At 47.2% G+C, this 22,923-nt stretch overlaps 1 protein-coding gene across 1 annotated transcript in view; it reads left to right on the forward strand.

Moving 5' to 3' along the window:
* The first annotated feature begins 9,518 nt into the window (after window positions 1-9,518).
* LOC116358665 (band 4.1-like protein 3) overlaps window positions 9,519-22,923 on the forward strand; it is a 38,643-nt gene continuing 25,238 nt past the window's right edge. The window contains exons 1-9 of the mRNA XM_031810881.1: window positions 9,519-9,667; window positions 10,829-10,917; window positions 11,051-11,226; window positions 11,471-11,676; window positions 14,172-14,225; window positions 14,951-14,989; window positions 16,759-16,941; window positions 18,431-18,496; window positions 19,914-20,711. Coding sequence (XP_031666741.1) covers window positions 9,536-9,667; window positions 10,829-10,917; window positions 11,051-11,226; window positions 11,471-11,676; window positions 14,172-14,225; window positions 14,951-14,989; window positions 16,759-16,941; window positions 18,431-18,496; window positions 19,914-20,711 — 1,743 coding nt within the window. The 5' untranslated portion in view covers window positions 9,519-9,535. The remainder of the gene's footprint in view (window positions 9,668-10,828; window positions 10,918-11,050; window positions 11,227-11,470; window positions 11,677-14,171; window positions 14,226-14,950; window positions 14,990-16,758; window positions 16,942-18,430; window positions 18,497-19,913; window positions 20,712-22,923) is intronic.

The following is a 22,923-nucleotide window of genomic DNA, read 5'->3' on the forward strand; positions in this document are numbered from 1 at the left end:
GTTCCGTTTGTTGTTTTCGTATTTAATAGTTATTTTCATGTATCGTCATTCATTCATTAAAGAACATGAGTAACCACCACGCTGCATTTCGGTCCTCTCTTTCAACAAACGAAGAACGCCGTTACACCTATAGCATATCCTAATCACATCAATAGGACCTGACCTATAGCATATCACATCAATAGGACCTGACCTATAGCATATCACATCAATAGGACCTGACCTATAGCATATCACATCAATAGGACCTGACCTATAGCATATCCTAATCACATCAATAGAATGGGTATAACAACACAGGAACAACAAAATGGAAACAGAGGATGTCACATAAACATATAAACTTGAAACGGAGGAATATTTTACTGGTTTGAGGTAAAAGGGAAGTCAGATGTGACTAGTTGTGGAGACTAAACAGAATGTGCTCTTAGTCCTGCATCTCCATTGTGGCAGGTAGCCTAGTGGTTAGAGTGTGGGGACGGCAGGTAGCCTAGTGGTTAGAGTGTGGGGACGGCAGGTAGCCTAGTGGTTAGAGTGTAGGGACGGCAGGTAGCCTAGTGGTTAGAGTGGAGGGGCGGAGGCAGGTAGCCTAGTGGTTAGAGTGTAGGGACGGCAGGTAGCCTAGTGGTTAGAGTGTAGGGACGGCAGGTAGCCTAGTGGTTAGTGTAGGGACGGCAGGTAGCCTAGTGGTTCGAGTGTAGGGGTGGCAGGTAGCCTAGTGTTTAGAGGGGAGGGGCGGCAGGTAGCCTAGTGGTTAGAGTGTAGAGGTGGCAGGTAGCCTAGTGGTTAGAGTGGAGGGATGGCAGGTAGCCTAGTGGTTAGAGTGTAGGGGCGGCAGGTAGCCTAGTGGTTAGAGTGTAGGGGCGGCAGGTAGCCTAGTGGTTAGAGTGTAGAGGTGGCAGTTAGCCTAGTGGTTAGAGTGTAGGGGCGGCAGGTAGCCTAGTGGTTAGAGTGTAGGGATGGCAGGTAGCCTAGTGGTTAGAGTGTAGGGGCGGCAGGGTAGCCTAGTGGTTAGAGTGTAGGGGTGGCAGGTAGCCTAGTGGTTAGAGTGGAGGGACGGCAGGTAGCCTAGTGGTTAGAGTGTAGGGACGGCAGGTAGCCTAGTGGTTAGAGTGTAGGGGCGGCAGGTAGCCTAGTGGTTAGAGTGTAGGGACGGCAGGTAGCCTAGTGGTTAGAGTGTAGGGGCGGCAGTTAGTCTAGTGGTTAGAGTGTAGGGGCGGCAGGGTAGCCTAGTGGTTAGAGTGTAGGGGTGGCAGGTAGCCTAGTGGTTAGAGTGTAAGGGGCGGAAGGTAGCCTAGTGGTTAGAGTGTAGGGGCGGCAGGTAACCCACTGTTCCTAGACCAGTTAACCCACTGTTCCTAGACCAGTTAACCCACTGTTCCTAGGCCAGTTAACCCACTGTTCCTAGACCAGTTAACCCACTGTTCCTAGACCAGTTAACCCACTGTTCCTAGACCAGTTAACCCACTGTTCCTAGGCCAGTTAACCCACTGTTCCTAGACCAGTTAACCCACTGTTCCTAGACCAGTTAACCCACTGTTCCTAGGCCATTATTGAAAATAAGAATTTGTTCTTAACTGACTTTCCTAGTTAAATAAAGGTTAGATAAAATAAATAATTATACAAGACTACTTACTATACTAAGCATTCTAATGATAAATTATTATAATGATTATAATGAATAATAATAGGAATAATAACAATAAGATGGAGATTTAGAAATAATGCTATTATTATTATAAATATAATTGTTTGAACAATTTGGAACAAAGTAAACAACACTAAATAAATGATAAGTAATAACAGAGAGGATGTTCTAACAACAACAAAGTGCAAAGATTTAAAACAGACATCTGTTTATCAAACTAGACACTGTTAATGTACTCGTCCTCTTGCTCAGTTGAGCACCGGGGCCTCCCACTCTTCTTTCTATTCTGGTTAGAGCCAGTTTGTGCTGTTCTGTGAAGGGAGTAGTAAACAGCGTTGTACCAGATCTTCAGTTTCTTGGCAATTTCTCTCATGGAATAGCCTTCATTTCTCAGAACAGGAATAGACTGACGAGTTACAGAAAAAAAGTACTTTGTTTCTGGCCGTTTTGAGCCTGAAATCGAACCCACAAAGGCTGATGCTCCAGACACTCAACTAGTCTAATTAAGGCCAGTTTTATTGCTTCTTTAATCAGAACAACAGTTTTCAGCTGTGCTAACATAATTGCAAAAGGTTTGCTAATGATCAATTAGCCTTTTAAAATTGGATTAGCTAACACAACGTGCCATTGGAACACAGAAGTGATGGTTGCTGATAATGGGCCTCTGTACGCCTATGTAGATATTCCATTAAAAATAATCAGTTTCCAGCTACAATAGTCATTTACAACATTAACAATGTCTACACTGTATTTCTGATCTATTTTATTTGAATGGACAGCATTTTTGCTTTTCTTTAAAAAACAAGGACATTTCTAAGTGACCCCAAACTTTTGAACTGTATATATATATTTTGCTACTGCTCCACTAAAGACATCTCGGCCAACGGCCTATCACCAAACAATCTACCAGTCGACTAAATGGGCCCTACAACGGACTGTCCACTCTAATGACCTCTAGCTGGGCTGCCAACTGACTGTCCAATGATATGACCTCTAGCTGGGCTGACAACGGAATGTCCACTCTAATGACCTCTAGCTGGGCTGACAACTGACTGTCCAATGATATGACCTCTAGCTGGGCTGACAACGGAATGTCCACTCTAATGACCTCTAGCTGGGCTGACAACGGACTGTCCACTCTAATGACCTCTAGCTGGGCTGCCAACTGACTGTCCACTCTAATGACCTCTAGCTGGGCTGACAACGGACTGTCCACTCTAATGACCTCTAGCTGGGCTGCCAACTGACTGTCCACTCTAATGACCTCTAGCTGGGCTGACAACGGACGGTCCACTCTAATGACCTCTAGCTGGGCTGACAACTGACTGTCCAATGACATGACCTCTAGCTGGGCTGACAACTGACTGTCCACTCTAATGACCTCTAGCTGGGCTGCCAACTGACTGTCCACTCTAATGACCTCTAGCTGGGCTGACAACGGACTGTCCACTCTAATGACCTCTAGCTGGGCTGACAACTGACTGTCCACTCTAATGACCTCTAGCTGGGCTGACAACTGACTGTCCAATGACATGACCTCTAGCTGGGCTGACAACTGACTGTCCACTCTAATGACCTCTAGCTGGGCTGCCAACTGACTGTCCACTCTAATGACCTCTAGCTGGGCTGCCAACTGACTGTCCACTCTAATGACCTCTAGCTGGGCTGACAACGGACTGCCCCATGACATGACCTTTAGCTGGGCTGACAACTGACTGTCCAATGACATGACCTCTAGCTGGGCTGACAACGGACTGTCCAATGACATGACCTCTAGCTGGGCTGCCAACTGACTGTCCACTCTAATGACCTCTAGCTGGGCTGACAACTGACTGTCCACTCTAATGACCTCTAGCTGGGCTGACAACTGACTGTCCACTCTAATGACCTCTAGCTGGGCTGACAACGGACTGCCCCATGACATGACCTTTAGCTGGGCTGACAACTGACTGTCCAATGACATGACCTCTAGCTGGGCTGACAACTGACTGTCCAATGACATGACCACTAGCTGGGCTGACAACTGACTGTCCACTCTAATGACCTCTAGCTGGGCTGACAACTGACTGTCCACTCTAATGACCTCTAGCTGGGCTGCCAACTGACTGTCCACTCTAATGACCTCTAGCTGGGCTGACAACGGACTGTCCAATGACATGACCTCTAGCTGGGCTGACAACTGACTGTCCAATGACATGACCTCTAGCTGGGCTGACAACGGACTGTCCACTCTAATGACCTCTAGCTGGGCTGACAACTGACTGTCCACTCTAATGACCTCTAGCTGGGCTGACAACGGACTGTCCCATGACATGACCTCTAGCTGGGCTGACAACGGACTGTCCCATGACATGACCTCTAGCTGGGCTGACAACTGACTGTCCAATGATATGACCTCTAGCTGGGCTGACAACTGACTGTCCAATGACAAGACCTCTAGCTGGGCTGACAACTGACTGTCCAATGACAAGACCTCTTGCTGGGCTGACAACGGACTGTCCAATGATATGAACTTTAGCTGGGCTGACAACGGACTGTCTACTGTCTCTCTGCTTCTCACCATGAGCCTTAGCCCTGTTAGTTAGCTCCACTGACTCCCGTGTGGCTCTGCCTTGGCTTGGCTCGGAATGCCCTGAGGATATTCTGTGGTATAATCCCCTCTGTTTTAATTATGTGTTTGGTTTTATTAATCTCATTGGGCAGACATACAGATGGAGAGAGAGACAGACAGAGAGACAGACAGACAGAGAGACAGATGAAGAGAGACAGAGACAGACAGATGAAGCGAGAGACAGACAGACAGACAGACGAAGAGAGAGACAGGCAGACAGACGAAGAGAGAGACAGATGAAGACAGACAGACAGACAGACAGACAGACAAAGAGAGAGACAGACAGACAGACAGACGAAGAGAGAGACAGACAGACAGACGAAGAGAGAGACAGACAGACAGACGAAGAGAGAGACAGACAGACAGACGAAGAGAGAGACAGACGAAGAGAGAGACAGACAGACAGACAGACAGACAGACAGACAGACAGACAGACAGACAGACAGACAGACAGACGAAGAGAGAGACAGACAGACAGACAGATCAAGAGAGCGAGAAACAGACAGACAGACGAAGAGAGAGACAGACAGACAGACAGATCAAGAGAGAGACAGACAGACAGACTGATGAAGAGAGAGACAGACAGACAGATCAAGAGAGAGAGAGACAGACAGATCAAGAGAGAGAGAGACAGACAGACAGACAGACAGATGAAGAGAGACAGACAGACAACACTACAAACTTGGAACCGTCAATCCCGATGGCAGATACTGTCTGTTATCACGAGCACTCGGACCAGTGGGATGATCCCGTCTAGTTGAGACGAATAAAGGTGACAGACCATCGGCCCTTCAGAGAGCCAACTAATGAGGAATGAGGTGGCCTACAGTGATTCTGTAACCTCTCCTTGGGGACCCCCACTGGCCGTTCCCACTGGCCGTTCCCACTGGCCGTTCCCACTGGCCGTTCCATGTATTTTATCTGTTCCACAGCTAACTCACCTGATTCAACTGCTCAGCTAATTATCACGTCCTTCACTAGGTCAATCAGGTGAGGCTACGACAACATTGCGAGACGTCTGTGGGTCCCTGAGGAGAGGTTTGAGAACCACCGGCATAGCACAGTTTGAATACAGATTTAAAGTAAGAATCGAGACGAGTGGTATCCTTGCACTAGTACTGTAGTCAATAATATTTCATTTGACTTGTTGTGTTCCCTCACTCCTCATTAAACCACCTGTCTAGTTGGTAGGACGCCTATCAAACGGATTTTCAATGTCTGTTTATTTTTTACCCATCTACCAGTAGGAGCCCTTCTTTGCGAGGCAATGGATACAGGGTACAGAGATGAGGGACCAATGGATACAGGTTACAGAGATGAGGGACCTTACAGTATGTGTGGGGTACAGAGATGAGGGACCTTACAGTATGTGTGGGGTACAGAGATGAGGGACCTTACAGTATGTGTGGGGTACAGAGATGAGGGACCTTACAGTATGTGTGGGTTACAGAGATGAGGGACCTTACAGTATGTGTGGGGTACAGAGATGAGGGACCTTACAGTATGTGTGGGGTACAGAGATGAGGGACCTTACAGTATGTGTGGGGTACAGAGATGAGGGACCTTACAGTATGTGTGGGGTACAGAGATGAGGGACCTTACAGTATGTGTGGGGTACAGAGATGAGGGACCTTACAGTATGTGTGGGGTACAGAGATGAGGGACCTTACAGTATGTGTGGGGTACAGAGATGAGGGACCTTACAGTATGTGTGGGGTACAGAGATGAGGGACCTTACAGTATGTGTGGGGTACAGAGATGAGGGACCTTACAGTATGTGTGGGGTACAGAGATGATGGACCTTACAGTATGTGTGGGGTACAGAGATGAGGGACCTTACAGTATGTGTGGGGTACAGAGATGAGGGACCTTACAGGTATGTGTGGGATACAGAGATGAGGGACTTACAGTATGTGTGGGGTACAGAGATGAGGCCCTTACAGATGTGTTGGGGTACAGAGATGAGGGACCTTACAGTATATGTGGGCTACAGAGATGAAGGACCTTACAGTATGTGTGGGAGTACAGAGATGAGGGACTTACAGTATGTTGTGGGGTACAGAGATGAGGGACCTTACAGTATGTGTGGTGGTACAGAGATGAGGACCTTACAGTATGTGTGGGGTACAGAGATAGGGACCTTACAGTATGTGTGGGGTACAGAGATGAGGGACCTTACAGTATGTGTGGGGTCACAGAGATGAGGGACCTTGACAGTATGTGTGGGGGGGTACAGAGATGAGGGACCTTACAGTATGTGTGGGGGTACAGAGATGAGGAACCTTACAGTATGTGTGGGGTACAGAGATGAGGGACTTACAGTATGGTGGGTACAGAGATGAGGGACCTACAGTATGTGTGGGGTACAGAGATGAGGGACCTTACAGTATGTGTGGGGTACAGAGATGAGGGACCTTACAGTATGTGTGGGGTACAGAGATGAGGGACCTTACAGTATGTGTGGGGTACAGAGATGAGGGAACCTTACAGTATGTGTGGGGTACAGAGATGAGGGACCTTACAGTATGGTGGGGTACAGAGATGAGGGACCTTACAGTATGTGTGGGGATACAGAGATGAGGGACCTTACAGTATGTGTGGGTACAGAGATGAGGGACCTTACAGTATGTGTGGGTACAGAGATGAGGACCTTACAGTATGTGTGGGGTACAGAGATGAGGGACCTTACAGTATGTGTGGGGTACAGAGATGAGGGACCTTACAGTATGTGTGGGGGTACAGAGATGAGGGACCTTACAGTGGGGTACAGAGATGAGGGACCTTACAGTATGTGTGGGTACAGAGATGAGGGACCTTACAGTATGTGTGGGGTACAGAGATGAGGGACCTTACAGTATGTGTGGGGTACAGAGATGAGGGACCTTACCGTATGTGTGGGGTACAGAGATGAGGGACCTTACAGTATGTGTGGGGTACAGAGATGAGGGACCTTACAGTATGTGTGGGGTACAGAGATGAGGGACCTTACAGTATGTGTGGGGTACAGAGATGAGGGACCTTACAGTATGTGTGGGTACAGAGATGAGGGACCTTACAGTATGTGTGGGGTACAGAGATGAGGGACCTTACAGTATGTGTGGGGTACAGAGATGAGGGACCTTACAGTATGTGTGGGGTACAGAGATGAGGGACCTTACAGTATGTGTGGGGTACAGAGATGAGGGACCTTACAGTATGTGTGGGGTACAGAGATGAGGGACCTTACAGTATGTGTGGGTACAGAGATGAGGGACCTTACAGTATGTGTGGGTACAGAGATGAGGGACCTTACAGTATGTGTGGGGTACAGAGATGAGGGACCTTACAGTATGTGTGGGGTACAGAGATGAGGGACCTTACAGTATGTGTGGGGTACAGAGATGAGGGACCTTACAGTATGTGTGGGGTACAGAGATGAGGGACCTTACAGTATGTGTGGGGTACAGAGATGAGGGACCTTACAGTATGTGTGGGGGGTGGTTACAGAGATGAGGGACCTTACAGTATGTGTGGGGTACAGAGATGAGGGACCTTACAGTATGTGTGGGGTACAGAGATGAGGGACCTTACAGTATGTGTGGGGTACAGAGATGAGGGACCTTACAGTATGTGTGGGGTACAGAGATGAGGGACCTTACAGTATGTGTGGGGTACAGAGATGAGGGACCTTACAGTATGTGTGGGGTACAGAGATGAGGGACCTTACAGTATGTGTGGGGTACAGAGATGAGGGACCTTACAGTATGTGTGGGGTACAGAGATGAGGGACCTTACAGTATGTGTGGGGTACAGAGATGAGGGACCTTACAGTATGTGTGGGATACAGAGATGAGGGACCTTACAGTATGTGTGGGGTACAGAGATGAGGGACCTTACAGTATGTGTTGGGTACAGAGATGAGGGACCTTACAGTATATGTGGGGTACAGAGATGAAGGACCTTACAGTATGTGTGGAGTACAGAGATGAGGGACCTTACAGTATGTGTGGGGTACAGAGATGAGGGACCTTACAGTATGTGTGGGGTACAGAGATGAGGGACCTTACAGTATGTGTGGGGTACAGAGATGAGGGACCTTACAGTATGTGTGGGGTACAGAGATGAGGGACCTTACAGTATGTGTGGGGTACAGAGATGAGGGACCTTACAGTATGTGTGGGGTACAGAGATGAGGGACCTTACAGTATGTGTGGGGTACAGAGATGAGGGACCTTACAGTATGTGTGGGGTACAGAGATGAGGGACCTTACAGTATGTGTGGGGTACAGAGATGAGGGACCTTACAGTATGTGTGGGGTACAGAGATGAGGGACCTTACAGTATGTGTGGGGTACAGAGATGAGGGACCTTACAGTATGTGTGGGGTACAGAGATGAGGGACCTTACAGTATGTGTGGGGTACAGAGATGAGGGACCTTACAGTATGTGTGGGATACAGAGATGAGGGACCTTACAGTATGTGTGGGGTACAGAGATGAGGGACCTTACAGTATGTGTTGGGTACAGAGTTGAGGGACCTTACAGTATATGTGGGGTACAGAGATGAAGGACCTTACAGTATGTGTGGAGTACAGAGATGAGGGACCTTACAGTATGTGTGGGGTACAGAGATGAGGGACCTTACAGTATGTGTGGGGTACAGAGATGAGGGACCTTACAGTATGTGTGGGGTACAGAGATGAGGGACCTTACAGTATGTGTGGGGTACAGAGATGAGGGACCTTACAGTATGTGTTGGGTACAGAGATGAGGGACCTTACAGTATATGTGGGGTACAGAGATGAAGGACCTTACAGTATGTGTGGAGTACAGAGATGAGGAACCTTACAGTACGTGTTGGGTACAGAGATGAGGGACCTTACAGTATGTGTGGGGTACAGAGATGAGGGAGTCGCTCAACAATCATGTTCAACACTATTATTTCACACAGAGTCCATGCAACTTATTATGTGACTTGTTAAGCAAATTTTTACTCATTAACATATTTAGGCTATAACAAAAGTGTTTTGAATATCTAATTTCGTCAAGACATTTTCAGCTTTTCATTTGTAATTCATTTGTAAACATTTCTAAAAGCATAATTCCACTTTGACATTATGGTTTATTGTGTTATTATTATTGTGACAAAACCATCTAAATTTAATCCATTTTAAGTTCAGGCTGTGACAACAAGAACATGTAGGATCAGTCAAAGGAGTGTGAATCCTTTCTGAATGCACTGTAATGTGTTGTATAATATCCCTCTAATCTATTAGGACTCTGAAGGCTTAGAGATCATGCTAGGAGTGTTCTCCAGTGGGCTCCTCATCTATAGGGACAGGCTGAGAATCAACCGCTTCGCCTGGCCCACGGTCCTAAAGATCTCCTACAAGAGAGACAACTTCTACATCAAGATACGCCCTGGAGAGGTAAACACACAAACAACAACAACAACAGATCTATCAGGGCTAGTACTTTTCCTGACCATGTGAACTCAGCAGGTAAAACTCTGGGACCAGTTTTACCATGGCCCAGTGGTTTTACTGGTTATGTTAGGTGGTCAGGTAGAACTCTGGAACCTATTCATGAAGCTGCTTTCTGTTTGTCTTAAGACTGGAATCACTTCTGATATGGTTACCACCTCTCTGTCTCTCTCTCTCCTTCCCTCTCCTCTCTCCTCTCTCTCTCCTTCTCTCTCATCTCTCTCTCCTTCTCTCTCCTTCCCTCTCCTTCTCTCTCCTCTCTCCTCTCTCGCTCTCTCGCTCTCTCGCTCTCTCTCTCTCTCCTCTCTCTCTCTCTCGCTCTCCTCTCTCTCTCCTTCTCTCTCCTTCTCTCTCCTCTCTCTCGCTTTCTCCTCTCTCTCTCTCTCTCTCTCTCTCTCTCTCTCTCTCTCTCTCTCTCTCTCTCTCCTCTCTCTCCTCTCTCCTCTCACTCGCTCTCTCCTCCCTCTCGCTATCTCTCTCTCTCTCTCCTCTCTCTCCTCTCTCTCTCTCCTTCTCTCTCTCTCTCTCCTCTCTTCTCCCTCCTCTCTCGCTCCTCTCTTCTCCTCTCTCTCTCTCTCTCTCTCTCTCTCCTTCTCTCTCCTCTCTCTCTCTCTCTCTCTCTCTCTCTCTCTCTCTCTCTCTCCTCTCTCTCTCTCTCTCTCTCTCTCGCTCTCTCTCTCCTTCTCTCTCTCTTCCTCTCTTCTCTCTCCTCTCTCTCGCTCTCCTCTCTCTCTCTCTCCTCTCTCTCCTCTTCCTCTCACTCGCTCTCTCCTCTCTCTCTCTCTCTCCTCTCTCTCTCTCCTCTCTCTCTCTTCTCTCTCCTCCCTCTCGCTATCTCTCTCTCTCTCCTCTCTCTCTCTCCTTCTCTCTCTCTCTCTCATCTCTTCTCCCTCCTCTCTCGCTCCTCTCTTCTCCTCTCTCTCTCTCTCTCTCTCTCTCTCTCTCTCCTTCTCTCTCCTCTCTCTCTCTCTCTCTCTCTCTCTCCTCTCTCTCTCTCTCTCTCTCTCTCTCTCTCTCGCTCTCTCTCTCCTTCTCTCTCTCTTCCTCTCTTCTCTCTCCTCTCTCTCGCTCTCTCTCCTCTCTCTCTCTCTCTCTCCCCTCTTGCAGTTTGAGAGCATGATTGGCTTCAAGCTCCCTAACCACCGTGCAGCCAAGAGACTGTGGAAGACTTGTGTTGAGCAACATACATTCTTCAGGTAAGAGGTACGTTCAAGTGTTGTAGCCTGTCCATTAGATAGAAAACAAAGCAGGAGCATTACACGCACAAATCGTTAAGCGTCATTAGTGACCGGCAATGTTCTCATTACTGTACTCTCCTCTGTCCTCCAGACTGGTGTCTCCAGAGGCCCCCCCGAAGAAGTTCCTAGGTCTTGGTTCTATGTTCCGCTATAGCGGTAGAACCCAGGCTCAGACCCGGAGAGTCTCCTCTCAGATCATCAGGGCCGCGCCCTTCTTCGAACGCTCCTCCTCCAAACGCTACCCCATGTCACGGAGTCTCGACGGAGGTAAGGACTCATCCATTGTGTTACCCTCCTAAATCACTCCCGACCCCTTCCCAACGGAGATTATAAGAGACTATAAGAGTCTATACGCGGTGTAGAGACGGATCTTCCCCTGTAAACATCAGTCCTAGGTCCTAGGGGAAGGGGTTAGGGCTACGCAGGACCGGGCTTTTTAACACACAAAACACCTCATCTCAATCTTCAAATCACACATCTTGGATGTAAATGTCACCGTCCCTCCTCCCAGTGCCCATAACAGAGAACCACCACACCCTGATGATGAGGGAAGCTACACCAGCCAAAGCTGTCGCCACCGGAGACCTGATCCCCACGGTAACCCCAGAGAAGAAGACAGGGGAGGAGGAGAAGGCTGGGGAAGAGGCGGAGCAGACCTTCGCCGACGAGATGTCGGATTGCAACGTAATTTCAACCACGCTCAGACATGACAACAAGGTAGATTATTTTCCTCTTCCTCATATTAGCCAATGAGGTTAGCCGTAATGAGGTTAGCCGTAATGAGGTTAGCCGTAATGAGGTTAGCCGTAATGAGGTTAGTTTGGTGTGTATTAAAGAGTGCCCATATCAATGTCCAGGGTTCAGCAGTTTGGTCTCAACTGATCATGGGGTGGCAGGGTAGCCTAGTGGTTAGAGTGTTGGATTAGTAACCAGAAGGTTGCAAGTTCAAACCCCCGAGCTGACAAGGTACAAATCTGTCTTTCTGCCCCTGAACAGGCAGTTAACCCACTGTTCCTAGGCCGTCATTGAAAATAAGAATTTGTTCTTAACTGACTAGTTAAATAAAGGTAAAATAAATACAAAAATCTCTGAGTTGGATGAATCTTAAAAGGCTGGTAGAAAAAATATGTCCTCTGAATTGTATTGGTGCCTTGCTCTAAGGAAAGGCAACGGTAGCTGTCCTAGTAACAGATCCACTGAAGCCTGTCTGACCTGTAGAGAACTCTAGATAGAGTGAATCCTAAACGGTTATCTGTGGACATTGGATTTTCTGATTACTGTTGGTACTGTCAAAGGACGTTACAACAGCGTTATTACTGTCAGTGCTGTCAAAGGACGTTACAACAGCGTTATTACTGTCAGTGCTGTCAAAGGACGTTACAACAGCGTTATTACTGTCAAAGGACGTTACAACAGCGTTATTACTGTCAAAGGGCGTTACAACAGCGTAATTAACCCACTACTACATCAGTAAACTCTACTATAGTAGGCCTTAAACCACTACTACATCAGTAAACTCTACTATAGTAGGCCTTAAACCACTACTACATCAGTAACTCTACTATAGTAGGCCCTAACCCACTACTACATCAGTAACTCTACTATAGTAGTCCTTAAACCACTACTACATCAGTAACTCTACTATAGTAGGCCTTAAACCACTACTACATCAGTAACTCTACTATAGTAGGCCTTAAACCACTACTACATCAGTAACTCTACTATAGTAGTCCTTAAACCACTACGTCACCGTTCAATGCTAACAGTTTCTACTTCCTCTGTCTGTTTACAAATTATTCTAGCTTATCTCTTCTTTTTTTTTGCCTAGCTTTATCTTTGTAGCTTTTTTTGTAAAGCATACAGTGCCTTGCGAAAGTATTCGGCCCCCTTGAACTTTGCGACCTTTTGCCACATTTCAGGCTTCAAACATAAAGATATAAAACTGTATTTTTTTGTGAAGAATCAACAACAAGTGGGACACAATCATGAAGTGGAACGACATTTATTGGATATTTCAAACTTTTGTAACAAATCAAAAACTGAAAAATTGGGCGTGCAAAATTATTCAGCCCCTTTACTTTCAGTGCAGCAAACTCTCTCCAGAAGTTCAGTGAGGATCTCTGAATGATCCAATGTTGACCTAAATGACTAATGATGATAAATACAATCCACCTGTGTGTAATCACGTCTCTGTATAAATGCACCTGCACTGTGATAGTCTCAGAGGTCCGTTAAAAGCGCAGAGAGCATCATGAAGAACAAGGAACACACCAGGCAGGTCCGAGATACTGTTGTGAAGAAGTTTAAAGCCGGATTTGGATACAAAAAGATTTCCCAAGCTTTAAGCATCCCAAGGAGCACTGTGCAAGCGATAATATTGAAATGGAAGGAGTATCAGACCACTGCAAATCTACCAAGACCTGGCCGTCCCTCTAAACTTTCAGCTCATACAAGGAGAAGACTGATCAGAGATGCAGCCAAGAGGCCCATGATCACTCTGGATGAACTGCAGAGATCTAGCATTTATACAGAGACTTGATTACACACAGGTGGATTGTATTTATCATCATTAGTCATTTAGGTCAACATTGGATCATTCAGAGATCCTCACTGAACTTCTGGAGAGAGTTTGCTGCACTGAAAGTAAAGGGGCTGAATAATTTTGCACGCCCAATTTTTCAGTTTTTGATTTGTTAAAAAGTTTGAAATATCCAATAAATGTCGTTCCACTTCAGGATTGTGTCCCACTTGTTGTTGATTCTTCACAAAAAAATACAGTTTTATATCTTTATGTTTGAAGCCTGAAATGTTGCAAAAGGTCGCAAAGTTCAAAGGGGCCGAATACTTTCGCAAGGCACTGTATACAGTGACCTCTATGTATTTGTAAAGCATATATAGTGATCTCTATGTATTTGTAAAGCATATATAGTGATCTCTATGTATTTGTAAAGCATATATAGTGACCTCTATGTATTTGTAAAGCATATATAGTGACCTCTATGTATTTGTCAAGCATATATAGTGACCTCTATGTATTTGTAAAGCATATATAGTGACCTCTATGTATTTGCCAATGCATTCAGCCCTTCTCTCCATTCATGATTGTGTGTGATTGACTGTCACTGTTAAGGAGGAATATTCAACGTTTGTACTGCTTCTCTCTCTCATTCCCTGCTTTCTGATTGGTTCCGCTGTCTGTTTTCAATAACAAGACGGACAGCGAGCAAACTGACTTTGACTTGGACGGGGAAACCACGGCCTCCGAGGTTAGTAGGTATATCCAGGAGAAGATCCCAGTCTGGAGTCTAGAAGCATGAACGTTTTCAGTCAAACGGTGGTCGTTGAGGCTGTGAAGAGCCGATACTGAAGCCGCTTATTTCTTGTATTTACAATGAACATTTATTTTAGATGCTCTAGGGGTGCATGCTTTTCAGTATAGTGGATTAGTCTACTTTCTGCAAAGCAGCAGATATATATTGGGTTTAAGTCTGCATGTTGTTAATATATTTATTTGAAGGACTAGTAGCTCAGGTTTCCTGATTCTGTACCTGACCCTGTCCTCCTTCCCTCCTTCCCTCTGTTGTGTCCTCCTTCCCTCCCTTTACTGTGTCCTTACCTCCCTCCCTCCTTCCCTTCACCTCCCTCCCTACCTCTCTACTGTGTCCTCACCTCCCTCCTTGCCCTACCTCTATACTGTCCTCAACTCCTTACCTCTCTCTATTGTGTCCTCCCTCCCTCTCTCTACTCTGTCCTCACCTCCCTCCCTCCCTCCCTCCCTCTACTGTGCCCTCCCTCCCTCCCCCCCTCCCTCCCTCCCCCCACGCCCCTCCCTCCTCCATGGTCCTCCCTCCCCCCTCCCTCCCTCCCCCACGGTCCTCCCTCCCTCTACTGTGCCCTCCCTCCCCCACGCCCCTCCCTCCCCCACGGTCCTCCCTCCCCCACACCCCTCCCTCCCTCTCTCTGTTGTGTCGTCCTTTCTTTCTGCTGTCAGTCGGAGCCAGAGGATGATTACTCTGAAAAGAAGACACAGGTACTCTGTGTTTCATCGTCATGACCACCAGCTCGATACTGCTGGTCAGAGCCAATAGATGGAGCCGCGACATCTCTCTATATACGTGGTCCAGCTCTCTGCTTCATATAATGGACCCTAAGCTCCTACGTCTTGTCCTGTCTAATCTAGCATGGCCTGCTGCTGCCTCCACATACATACTGTCACAACTGCTTAGAGTTTCAGTTAAACAACCGTTCAGTTTGATATGCATACATCTAGACGTTTGTGCTTGGCCACATCAAATCAACATGGTATTAGTCACATTCGCGCCGAATACAACAGTGAGCAAGCCCTTTAAGGGGGAGTGAGCGAGCCCTTTAACCAACAATGCAGTTTAATATTTTTTATTATAAGAATAAGAAATAAAAAGTAACAAGTAATTAAAGAGCATCAGTAAAATAACAATAGTGAGACTATATAGTCTGGTTAGTCGAGGTAATTGAGGTAATATGAGCATGTAGGTAGCGTTATTAAAGTCACTATGTATAGATGATAACAACAGAGAGACTATATAGTCTGGTTAGTCGAGGTAACTGAGGTAATATGTACATGTAGGTAGAGTTATTAAAGTCACTATGTATAGATGATAACAACAGAGAGACTATATAGTCTGGTTAGTCGATGTAACTGAGGTAATAGGAACATGTAGGTAGAGTTATTAAAGTCACTATGTATAGATGATAACAGAGAGTAGCAGTGGTGTAATAGGGAGGGATGCAAATAGTCTGGTAGCCATTTGACTAGATGTTCAGGAGTCTCATGGCTTGGGGGTAGAAGCTGTTTAGAAGCCTCTTGGACCTAGACTTGGTGCTCCGGTACCACTTGCTGTGTGGTAGCAGAAAGAACAGTCAATGACTAGGGTGGCTGGAGTCTTTGACATACCAGGCGGTGATGCAACCAATCAGGATGCTTGGCATTATTCAATAAAATTTCATTTTCTATTGGTGCAATTTTGTTGAGGAATCAGGTTTTATGTTGCCTTGTTGGCTGACATGTTGGTAGCAACTAGGACGAGTTGATTCTGACCATTATTTGATCCACAGCCTTAGAGGACAAAACTCACCTACCCTTTTTCTACTATGTACTGTATAGGCCTGGTATAAAGCACTAGACACAAAATAATGGTGCTTATGGGATCCCCTGTTGTTTTCCCAGTATAGTTTCATGAGGCGAATTAAAGGAGAAAATGTTTAAAAAAAAAAAATCTAGCACAGTAATCTCGTGTTAGAGGTTGGCGACAAAACCAAACACATGATGCGTTTAGCATGACGTTCTGCTGCTGTGAAGAACAAAACCAAACACATGATGCGTTTAGCATGACGTTCTGCTGCTGTGAAGAACAAAACCAAACACATGATGCATTTAGCATGACGTTCTGCTGCTGTGAAGAACAAAACAAAACAACATGATGCGTTTAGCATGACGTTCTGCTGCTGTGAAGAACAAAACCAAACACATGATGCGTTTAGCATGACGTTCTGCTGCTGTGAAGAACAAAACCAAACAACAATAGAATGTTCAATAAATATAAACTACTAGTTAGACTAGGGTATATCTTCACCACATCTTAGACTATCAAATCTTCAATAGAAAACACAAAACACCACTCAAAGCTAGTCTCCCGACCCTTGTCCCGCCTGCCTAGTCAGTAACCACCTACCCTACTCCCTGCCTGCTTGCATTCTGCTTGGTTATTGGTCGACCAGCACGTCACGTCCTTCTATCCTGCTCTCTGGTTGGTGGTTCAGGACACAGAAGAGTTGGAGGAGAAGGCGAAGCACCAGAGAGACATCAGCTCCTTCCTAGAGATACCAGGCGGTGCTGACGCCCCGGGACTGAAGAGACTGTCCCCGTCTTCTCCAGCACGCTCCCACAGCGGGGGAGTGGAGGAGGCACCTATGATTGAACCACTAGACACCCGACAGGACCCAGTAAGATCCAGGTTCTAGAGAGGGGGGAGTAGAATACATTCTAGCTAACCGCATGGCTGGTTGGGACCGAGTCAGACTGAAGTCTGGTCTTAGGTAGGAAAAGAGACTTTTCTTATCCCATTTCAGCATTTCAGAAGACTGTGGTGTGTGTGTGTGTGTGTGTGTGTGTGTGTGTGTGTGTGTGTGTGTGTGTGTGTGTGTGTGTGTGTGTGTGTGTGTGTGTGTGTGTGTGTGTGTGTGTGTGTTGGTGTGTGTGTGTTGGTGTGTTGGTGTGTGTGTGTGTTGGTGTGTGTGTGCGCTGGTGTGTGTGTGTGTGACAGTACACACCCCAGCAGATGTAAGAGACGAGCGGGGGTGGCTTAGATAACTGCATGGGTAGTGGTGCACTGCATGGATATACAGCCCTCTCTCTCTCTCTCTCTCAGAGAATCAGAGGAAATCCGTCAAATGAACATAAGTTGTAGGACTAGATAACTGCATGGGACAGGAGTGTGGTCCCAGGTAGGAGGACTGTTATCACTCCCTCCAAGGAGTGAACCACTGCACACCAAGAACATAAAAAGCCAGGCTAATAGCTAACTGCATGGAGGGTCCTGGGTTCCTGAGTTTCCCCCGCATGAGCAGGAATGGACCGAGTGGCACAGCGGTCTAAAGCACTAGAGGCATTACTACAGACCCGGGTTCATTCCCTGGCTGTGCCACAACTGGCCGTGGTCAGGAGTCCCATAGAACGGCACACATTTGTCCCAGCGTCGTCCGGGTTACGGGAGGGTTTGGCCCAGCGTCGTCTGGGTTACGGGAGGGTTTGGCCCAGCGTCGTCCGGGTTACGGGAGGGTTTGTCCCAGCGTCGTCTGGGTTACGGGAGGGTTTGGCCCAGCGTCGTCCGGGTTTCTGGAGGATTTGTCCCAGCGTCGTCCGGGTTACTGGAGGCTTTGGCCCAGTGTCGTCCGGGTTACTGGAGGGTTTGTCCCAGCGTCGTCCGGGTTACGGGAGGGTTGGGCCCAGCGTCGTCCGGGTTACTGGCGGGTTTGGCCCAGGGGGGGGGCTTTAGTTGCCTCATCACGCTCTAGCGACTCCTTGTGGCGGCCCGGGTGCCTGCAGGCTGACCCCGGGCGCCAGTTGAACGGTGTTTCCTCTGACACATTGGTGCAGCTAGCTATCCGGGTTAAGCGGGCGGGTGTTAAGGAGCGCAGTTAGACGGGTCATGTTTTCAGAGGACGCACAACTCTACCTTCACCTCTCCCGAGCCCGTTGGGAGAGTTGCAGCGATGAGACAAGATCAAAAGTAGGAGAGGGAAAGGGGGGGGGGGGGTAAAATACACACACACAAAATAAAGGAATGGACACATGGTCACTATGGTTACTATGCTGCAGAAGAACAGAACCGAACACTTACATGGACACTGCTTACAACACGAACCCATGGAGACTAAATGCCTGTTATATTGTCTGTATTCTATATCATATATAACTGTGTTTTCTCTGTAGGAGCCAGAGGAGGTTCCTGCTGCTGAGGAAGAGACGCAGCAGGAGGCACAAGCTAATGCCATTGAGGTAAGACAGTCCGTGTGTGTGTGTACGTGTCACTCCGTGTGTCTGTGTGTGTACGTGTCACTCCGTGTGTCTGTGTGTGTACGTGTCACTTCGTGTGTCTGTGTTCATTCCCTGACTGTGCCACAACTGGCCGTGGTCAGGAGTCACTCCGTGTGTACGTGTCACTCCGTGTGTCTGTGTGTGTACTAGTCACTCAGTGTGTCTGTGTGTGTACGTGTCACTCCGTGTGTCTGTGTGTGTACGTGTCACTCCGTGTGTCTGTGTGTGTACGTGTCACTCCGTGTGTCTGTGTGTGTACGTGTCACTCCGTGTGTCTGTGTGTGTACGTGTCACTCCGTGTGTCTGTGTGTGTATGTGTCACTCCGTGTGTCTGTGTGTGTACGTGTCACTCCGTGTGTCTGTGTGTGTACGTGTCACTCCGTGTGTCTGTGTGTGTACGTGTCACTCCGTGTGTCTGTGTGTGTACGTGTCACTCCGTGTGTCTGTGTGTGTACGTGTCACTCCGTGTGTCTGTGTGTGTACGTGTCTCTCCGTGTGTCTGTGTGTGTACGTGTCACTCTGTGTGTCTGTGTGTGTACGTGTCACTCCGTGTGTCTGTGTGTGTACGTGTCACTCCGTGTGTCTGTGTGTGTACGTGTCACTCCGTGTGTCTGTGTGTGTACGTGTCACTCCGTGTGTCTGTGTGTGTACGTGTCACTCCGTGTGTCTGTGTGTGTACGTGTCACTCCGTGTGTCTGTGTGTGTACGTGTCACTCCGTGTGTCTGTGTGTGTACGTGTCACTCCGTGTGTCTGTGTGTGTATGTGTCACTCCGTGTGTCTGTGTGTGTACGTGTCACTCCGTGTGTCTGTGTGTGTACGTGTCACTCCGTGTGTCTGTGTGTGTACGTGTCACTCCGTGTGTCTGTGTGTGTACGTGTCACTCCGTGTGTCTGTGTGTGTACGTGTCACTCCGTGTGTCTGTGTGTGTACGTGTCACTCCGTGTGTCTGTGTGTGTACGTGTCACTCCATGTGTCTGTGTGTGTACGTGTCACTCCGTGTGTCTGTGTGTGTACGTGTCACTCCGTGTGTCTGTGTGTGTACGTGTCACTCCGTGTGTCTGTGTGTGTACGTGTCACTCCGTGTGTCTGTGTGTGTATGTGTCACTCCGTGTGTCTGTGTGTGTACGTGTGTGTACGTGTCACTCTGTGTGTCTGTGTGGTCACTGTAGCTAAGTCTCAACCTAGTATGTGTATGTGTAGGTCTGCCTGTCTGTGTCTCCATCTGTCCTTGTGTCTCTGTGTGTCTCTCTGTGTGTCTCTCTGTGTGTCTCTCTGTGTGTCTCTCTGTGTGTGTGTCTCTGTGTGTGTCTCTGTGTGTGTCTCTGTGTATCTCATTTTGTCTGTGTGGTCACTGTAAGCCAAGTCTCTCCCTGATAGGCTACAGACAAGTCAGGCATGGTGGACCCTAGTGATTTTATGGTGGGGGCGGAGACTGCTGGAGCACAGGGGAGTTGCCTGATGCGTGACACCTTGGAGGACATCACCAGTGACTGGATGGACAGAGAGATGGACGAAGAAAAAGAGGACAGAGAAGGAAAGAAATCGCCGGTGTCTCCAGAGCTAAATATCAGTCCAGGGACAGTCAGACAGGAAGTCTCTACGGCCATCTTGGACAAGAGAGGAACACTCATCATCCTGAGGGAAATGGAGTCTGAAGACAAGATGGACGCCAGTGACCAGATGGATAACGGCGCAACCTTCACCGACCAGGATGAAGGAGGGGGGAGTCTTTCCATCAAGGAGAATGACGTTGGAGATGGTCTGACCCGATCGAAGGAGAACGATACTCAATTCACCTTGAATGAAGAAGAGAATGGCAGTGAGGTAGATGCTAAGACCACGTTTATGGAGACCAGCAATGAGAGACTTAACTTAAACCAGACTGAGACTGAAGACGAATTGGGTGGTATTAACTCACTGAACATGAGTGACGTTAACTCACTTCAGAAGAATGAAGCTCCGTATTCCTCTGTGGTCATCACAAAGACAGATGAAAGGTCAGAGGTCGCCAGGAGGTCACGTGAGGAGGCGACAGACTTGGACCGGATTACCCAGGACGCACCACTACAGAGAGAGGAGTCGCGCGGCCTGGACGAAGCCCGGAGCGACCTGTCACAGTCGAGCTTCGCCAACGGTCAATTTGACACCAAACCATCGCCGGGATCTCGAGCCATGGTACTGTATGTAAAACAATACAAGCTGCCTCCTCCTTCACTTCCTACCTGCTGCACCCCCCCCCCCCCCCACACCAGCGGTGCTCCAGCCAGTGTACAGTAAATGCCCTGCATGGCTAGACCGTCAAACATGCTGTACGTGCTCGTTTATCTGCCGAGTGCTCGTTTATCTGCCGAGTGCTCGTTTATCTGCCGAGTGCTCGTTTATCTGCCGAGTGCTCGTTTATCTGCCGAGTGCTCGTTTATCTGCCGAGTGCTAGTTTATCTGCCGAGTGCTCGTTTATCTGCCGAGTGCTCGTTTATCTGCCGAGTGCTCGTTTATCTGCCGAGTGCTCGTTTATCTGCCGAGTGCTCGTTTATCTGCCGAGTGCTCGTTTATCTGCCGAGTGCTCGTTTATCTGCCGAGTGCTTGTTTATCTGCCGACTGCAGCCACAGCTTTCTGTTGCTCTCAAAGCTTTGCTTCATTTTTGACACGTGCTTTGGGTTGTTTGGTTTTGTTGATGGCTCTAAAGCTTACTGCACTGTATCTAATGCTTACTGCACTGTATCTGATACTTACTGCACTGTATCTGAAGCGTACTGCACTGTGTCTGATGCTTACTGCACTGTATCTGATGCTTACTGCACTGTATCTAATGCTTACTGCACTGTATCTGATGCTTACTGCACTATATCTAATGCTTACTGCACTGTATCTATTGCTTACTGCACTGTATCTAAACCTTACTGCACTGTATCTAATGCTTACTGCACTGTATCTAAACCTTACTGCACTGTATCTAAACCTTACTGCACTGTATCTAAACCTTACTGCACTGTATCTAAACCTTACTGCACTGTATCTAAACCTTACTGCACTGTATCTAATGCTTACTGCACTGTATCTAAACCTTACTGCACTGTATCTAAACCTTACTGCACTGTATCTAAACCTTACTGCACTGTATCTAATGCTTACTGCACTGTATCTAATGCTTACTGCACTGTATCTAATGCTTACTGCACTGTATCTAATGCTTACTGCACTGTATCTAATGCTTACTGCACTGTATCTAATGCTTACTGCACTGTATCTAAACCTTACTGCACTGTATCTAATGCTTACTGCACTGTATCTAATGCTTACTGTATCTAAACCTTACTGTATCTCAAGCTTACTGTATCTAAAGCTTACTGTACCTAAAGCTTACTGCACTGGGGCTCCCAGGTGGAGCAGTGATCTAAGGCACTGCATCTCAGTGCTAGAGGCGTTACTACAGACCCTGGTTCGTTTCCAGGCTATATTACAACCGGCTGTGATTGGGAGTCCTTTTTATTTATTTTATTTATTTTATTTCACCTTTATTTAACCAGGTAGGCTAGTTGAGAACACCTTTATTTAACCAGGTAGGCTAGTTGAGAACACCTTTATTTAACCAGGTAGGCTAGTTGAGAACACCTTTATTTAACCAGGTAGGCTAGTTGAGAACACCTTTATTTAACCAGGGAGGCCAGTTGAGAACACCTTTATTTAACCAGGTAGGCTAGTTGAGAACACCTTTATTTAACCAGGGAGGCCAGTTGAGAACACCTTTATTTAACCAGGTAGGCTAGTTGAGAACACCTTTATTTAACCAGGGAGGCCAGTTGAGAACAAGTTCTCATTTACAACTGTGACCTGGCCAAGATAAAGCAAAGCAGTTTGACACATACAACAACACAGAGTTACACATAAACAAACATACAGTCAATAACACAATAGAAAAAGTCTATATACAGTGTGTGCAAATGTAGTAAGATTAGGGTGGTAAGGCAATAAATAGGCCATAGTGGCGAAGTAATTACAATATAGCAATTAAACACTGGAGTGATAGACGTGCAGAAGATGAATGTAAGTAGAGATACTGGGGTGCAAAGGGAAAAAAATAACAATATGGGGATGATGTAGTTGGGTGGGCTATTTATAGATGGGCTATTTATAGATGGGCTATTTATAGATGGGCTGTGTACAGGTGCAGTGATCGGTAAGCTGCTCTGACAGCTTATTCTTAAAGTTAGTGAGGGAGATATAAGACTCCAGCTTCAGTGATTTTTGCAATTCGTTGTGCGGGCAGCAATCGGTTGAAGAGCATGCATTTAGATTTACTTCCATTTAAGAACAGTTTGAGGCCAACAAAGGAGTGTTGTATGGCATTGAAGCTCATCTGGAGGGTTGTTAGAAGGGCCAGAAGTA

This window comes from Oncorhynchus kisutch, linkage group LG30 (assembly GCF_002021735.2).
Source record: "Oncorhynchus kisutch isolate 150728-3 linkage group LG30, Okis_V2, whole genome shotgun sequence".
Lineage (NCBI taxonomy): Eukaryota > Metazoa > Chordata > Actinopteri > Salmoniformes > Salmonidae > Oncorhynchus > Oncorhynchus kisutch.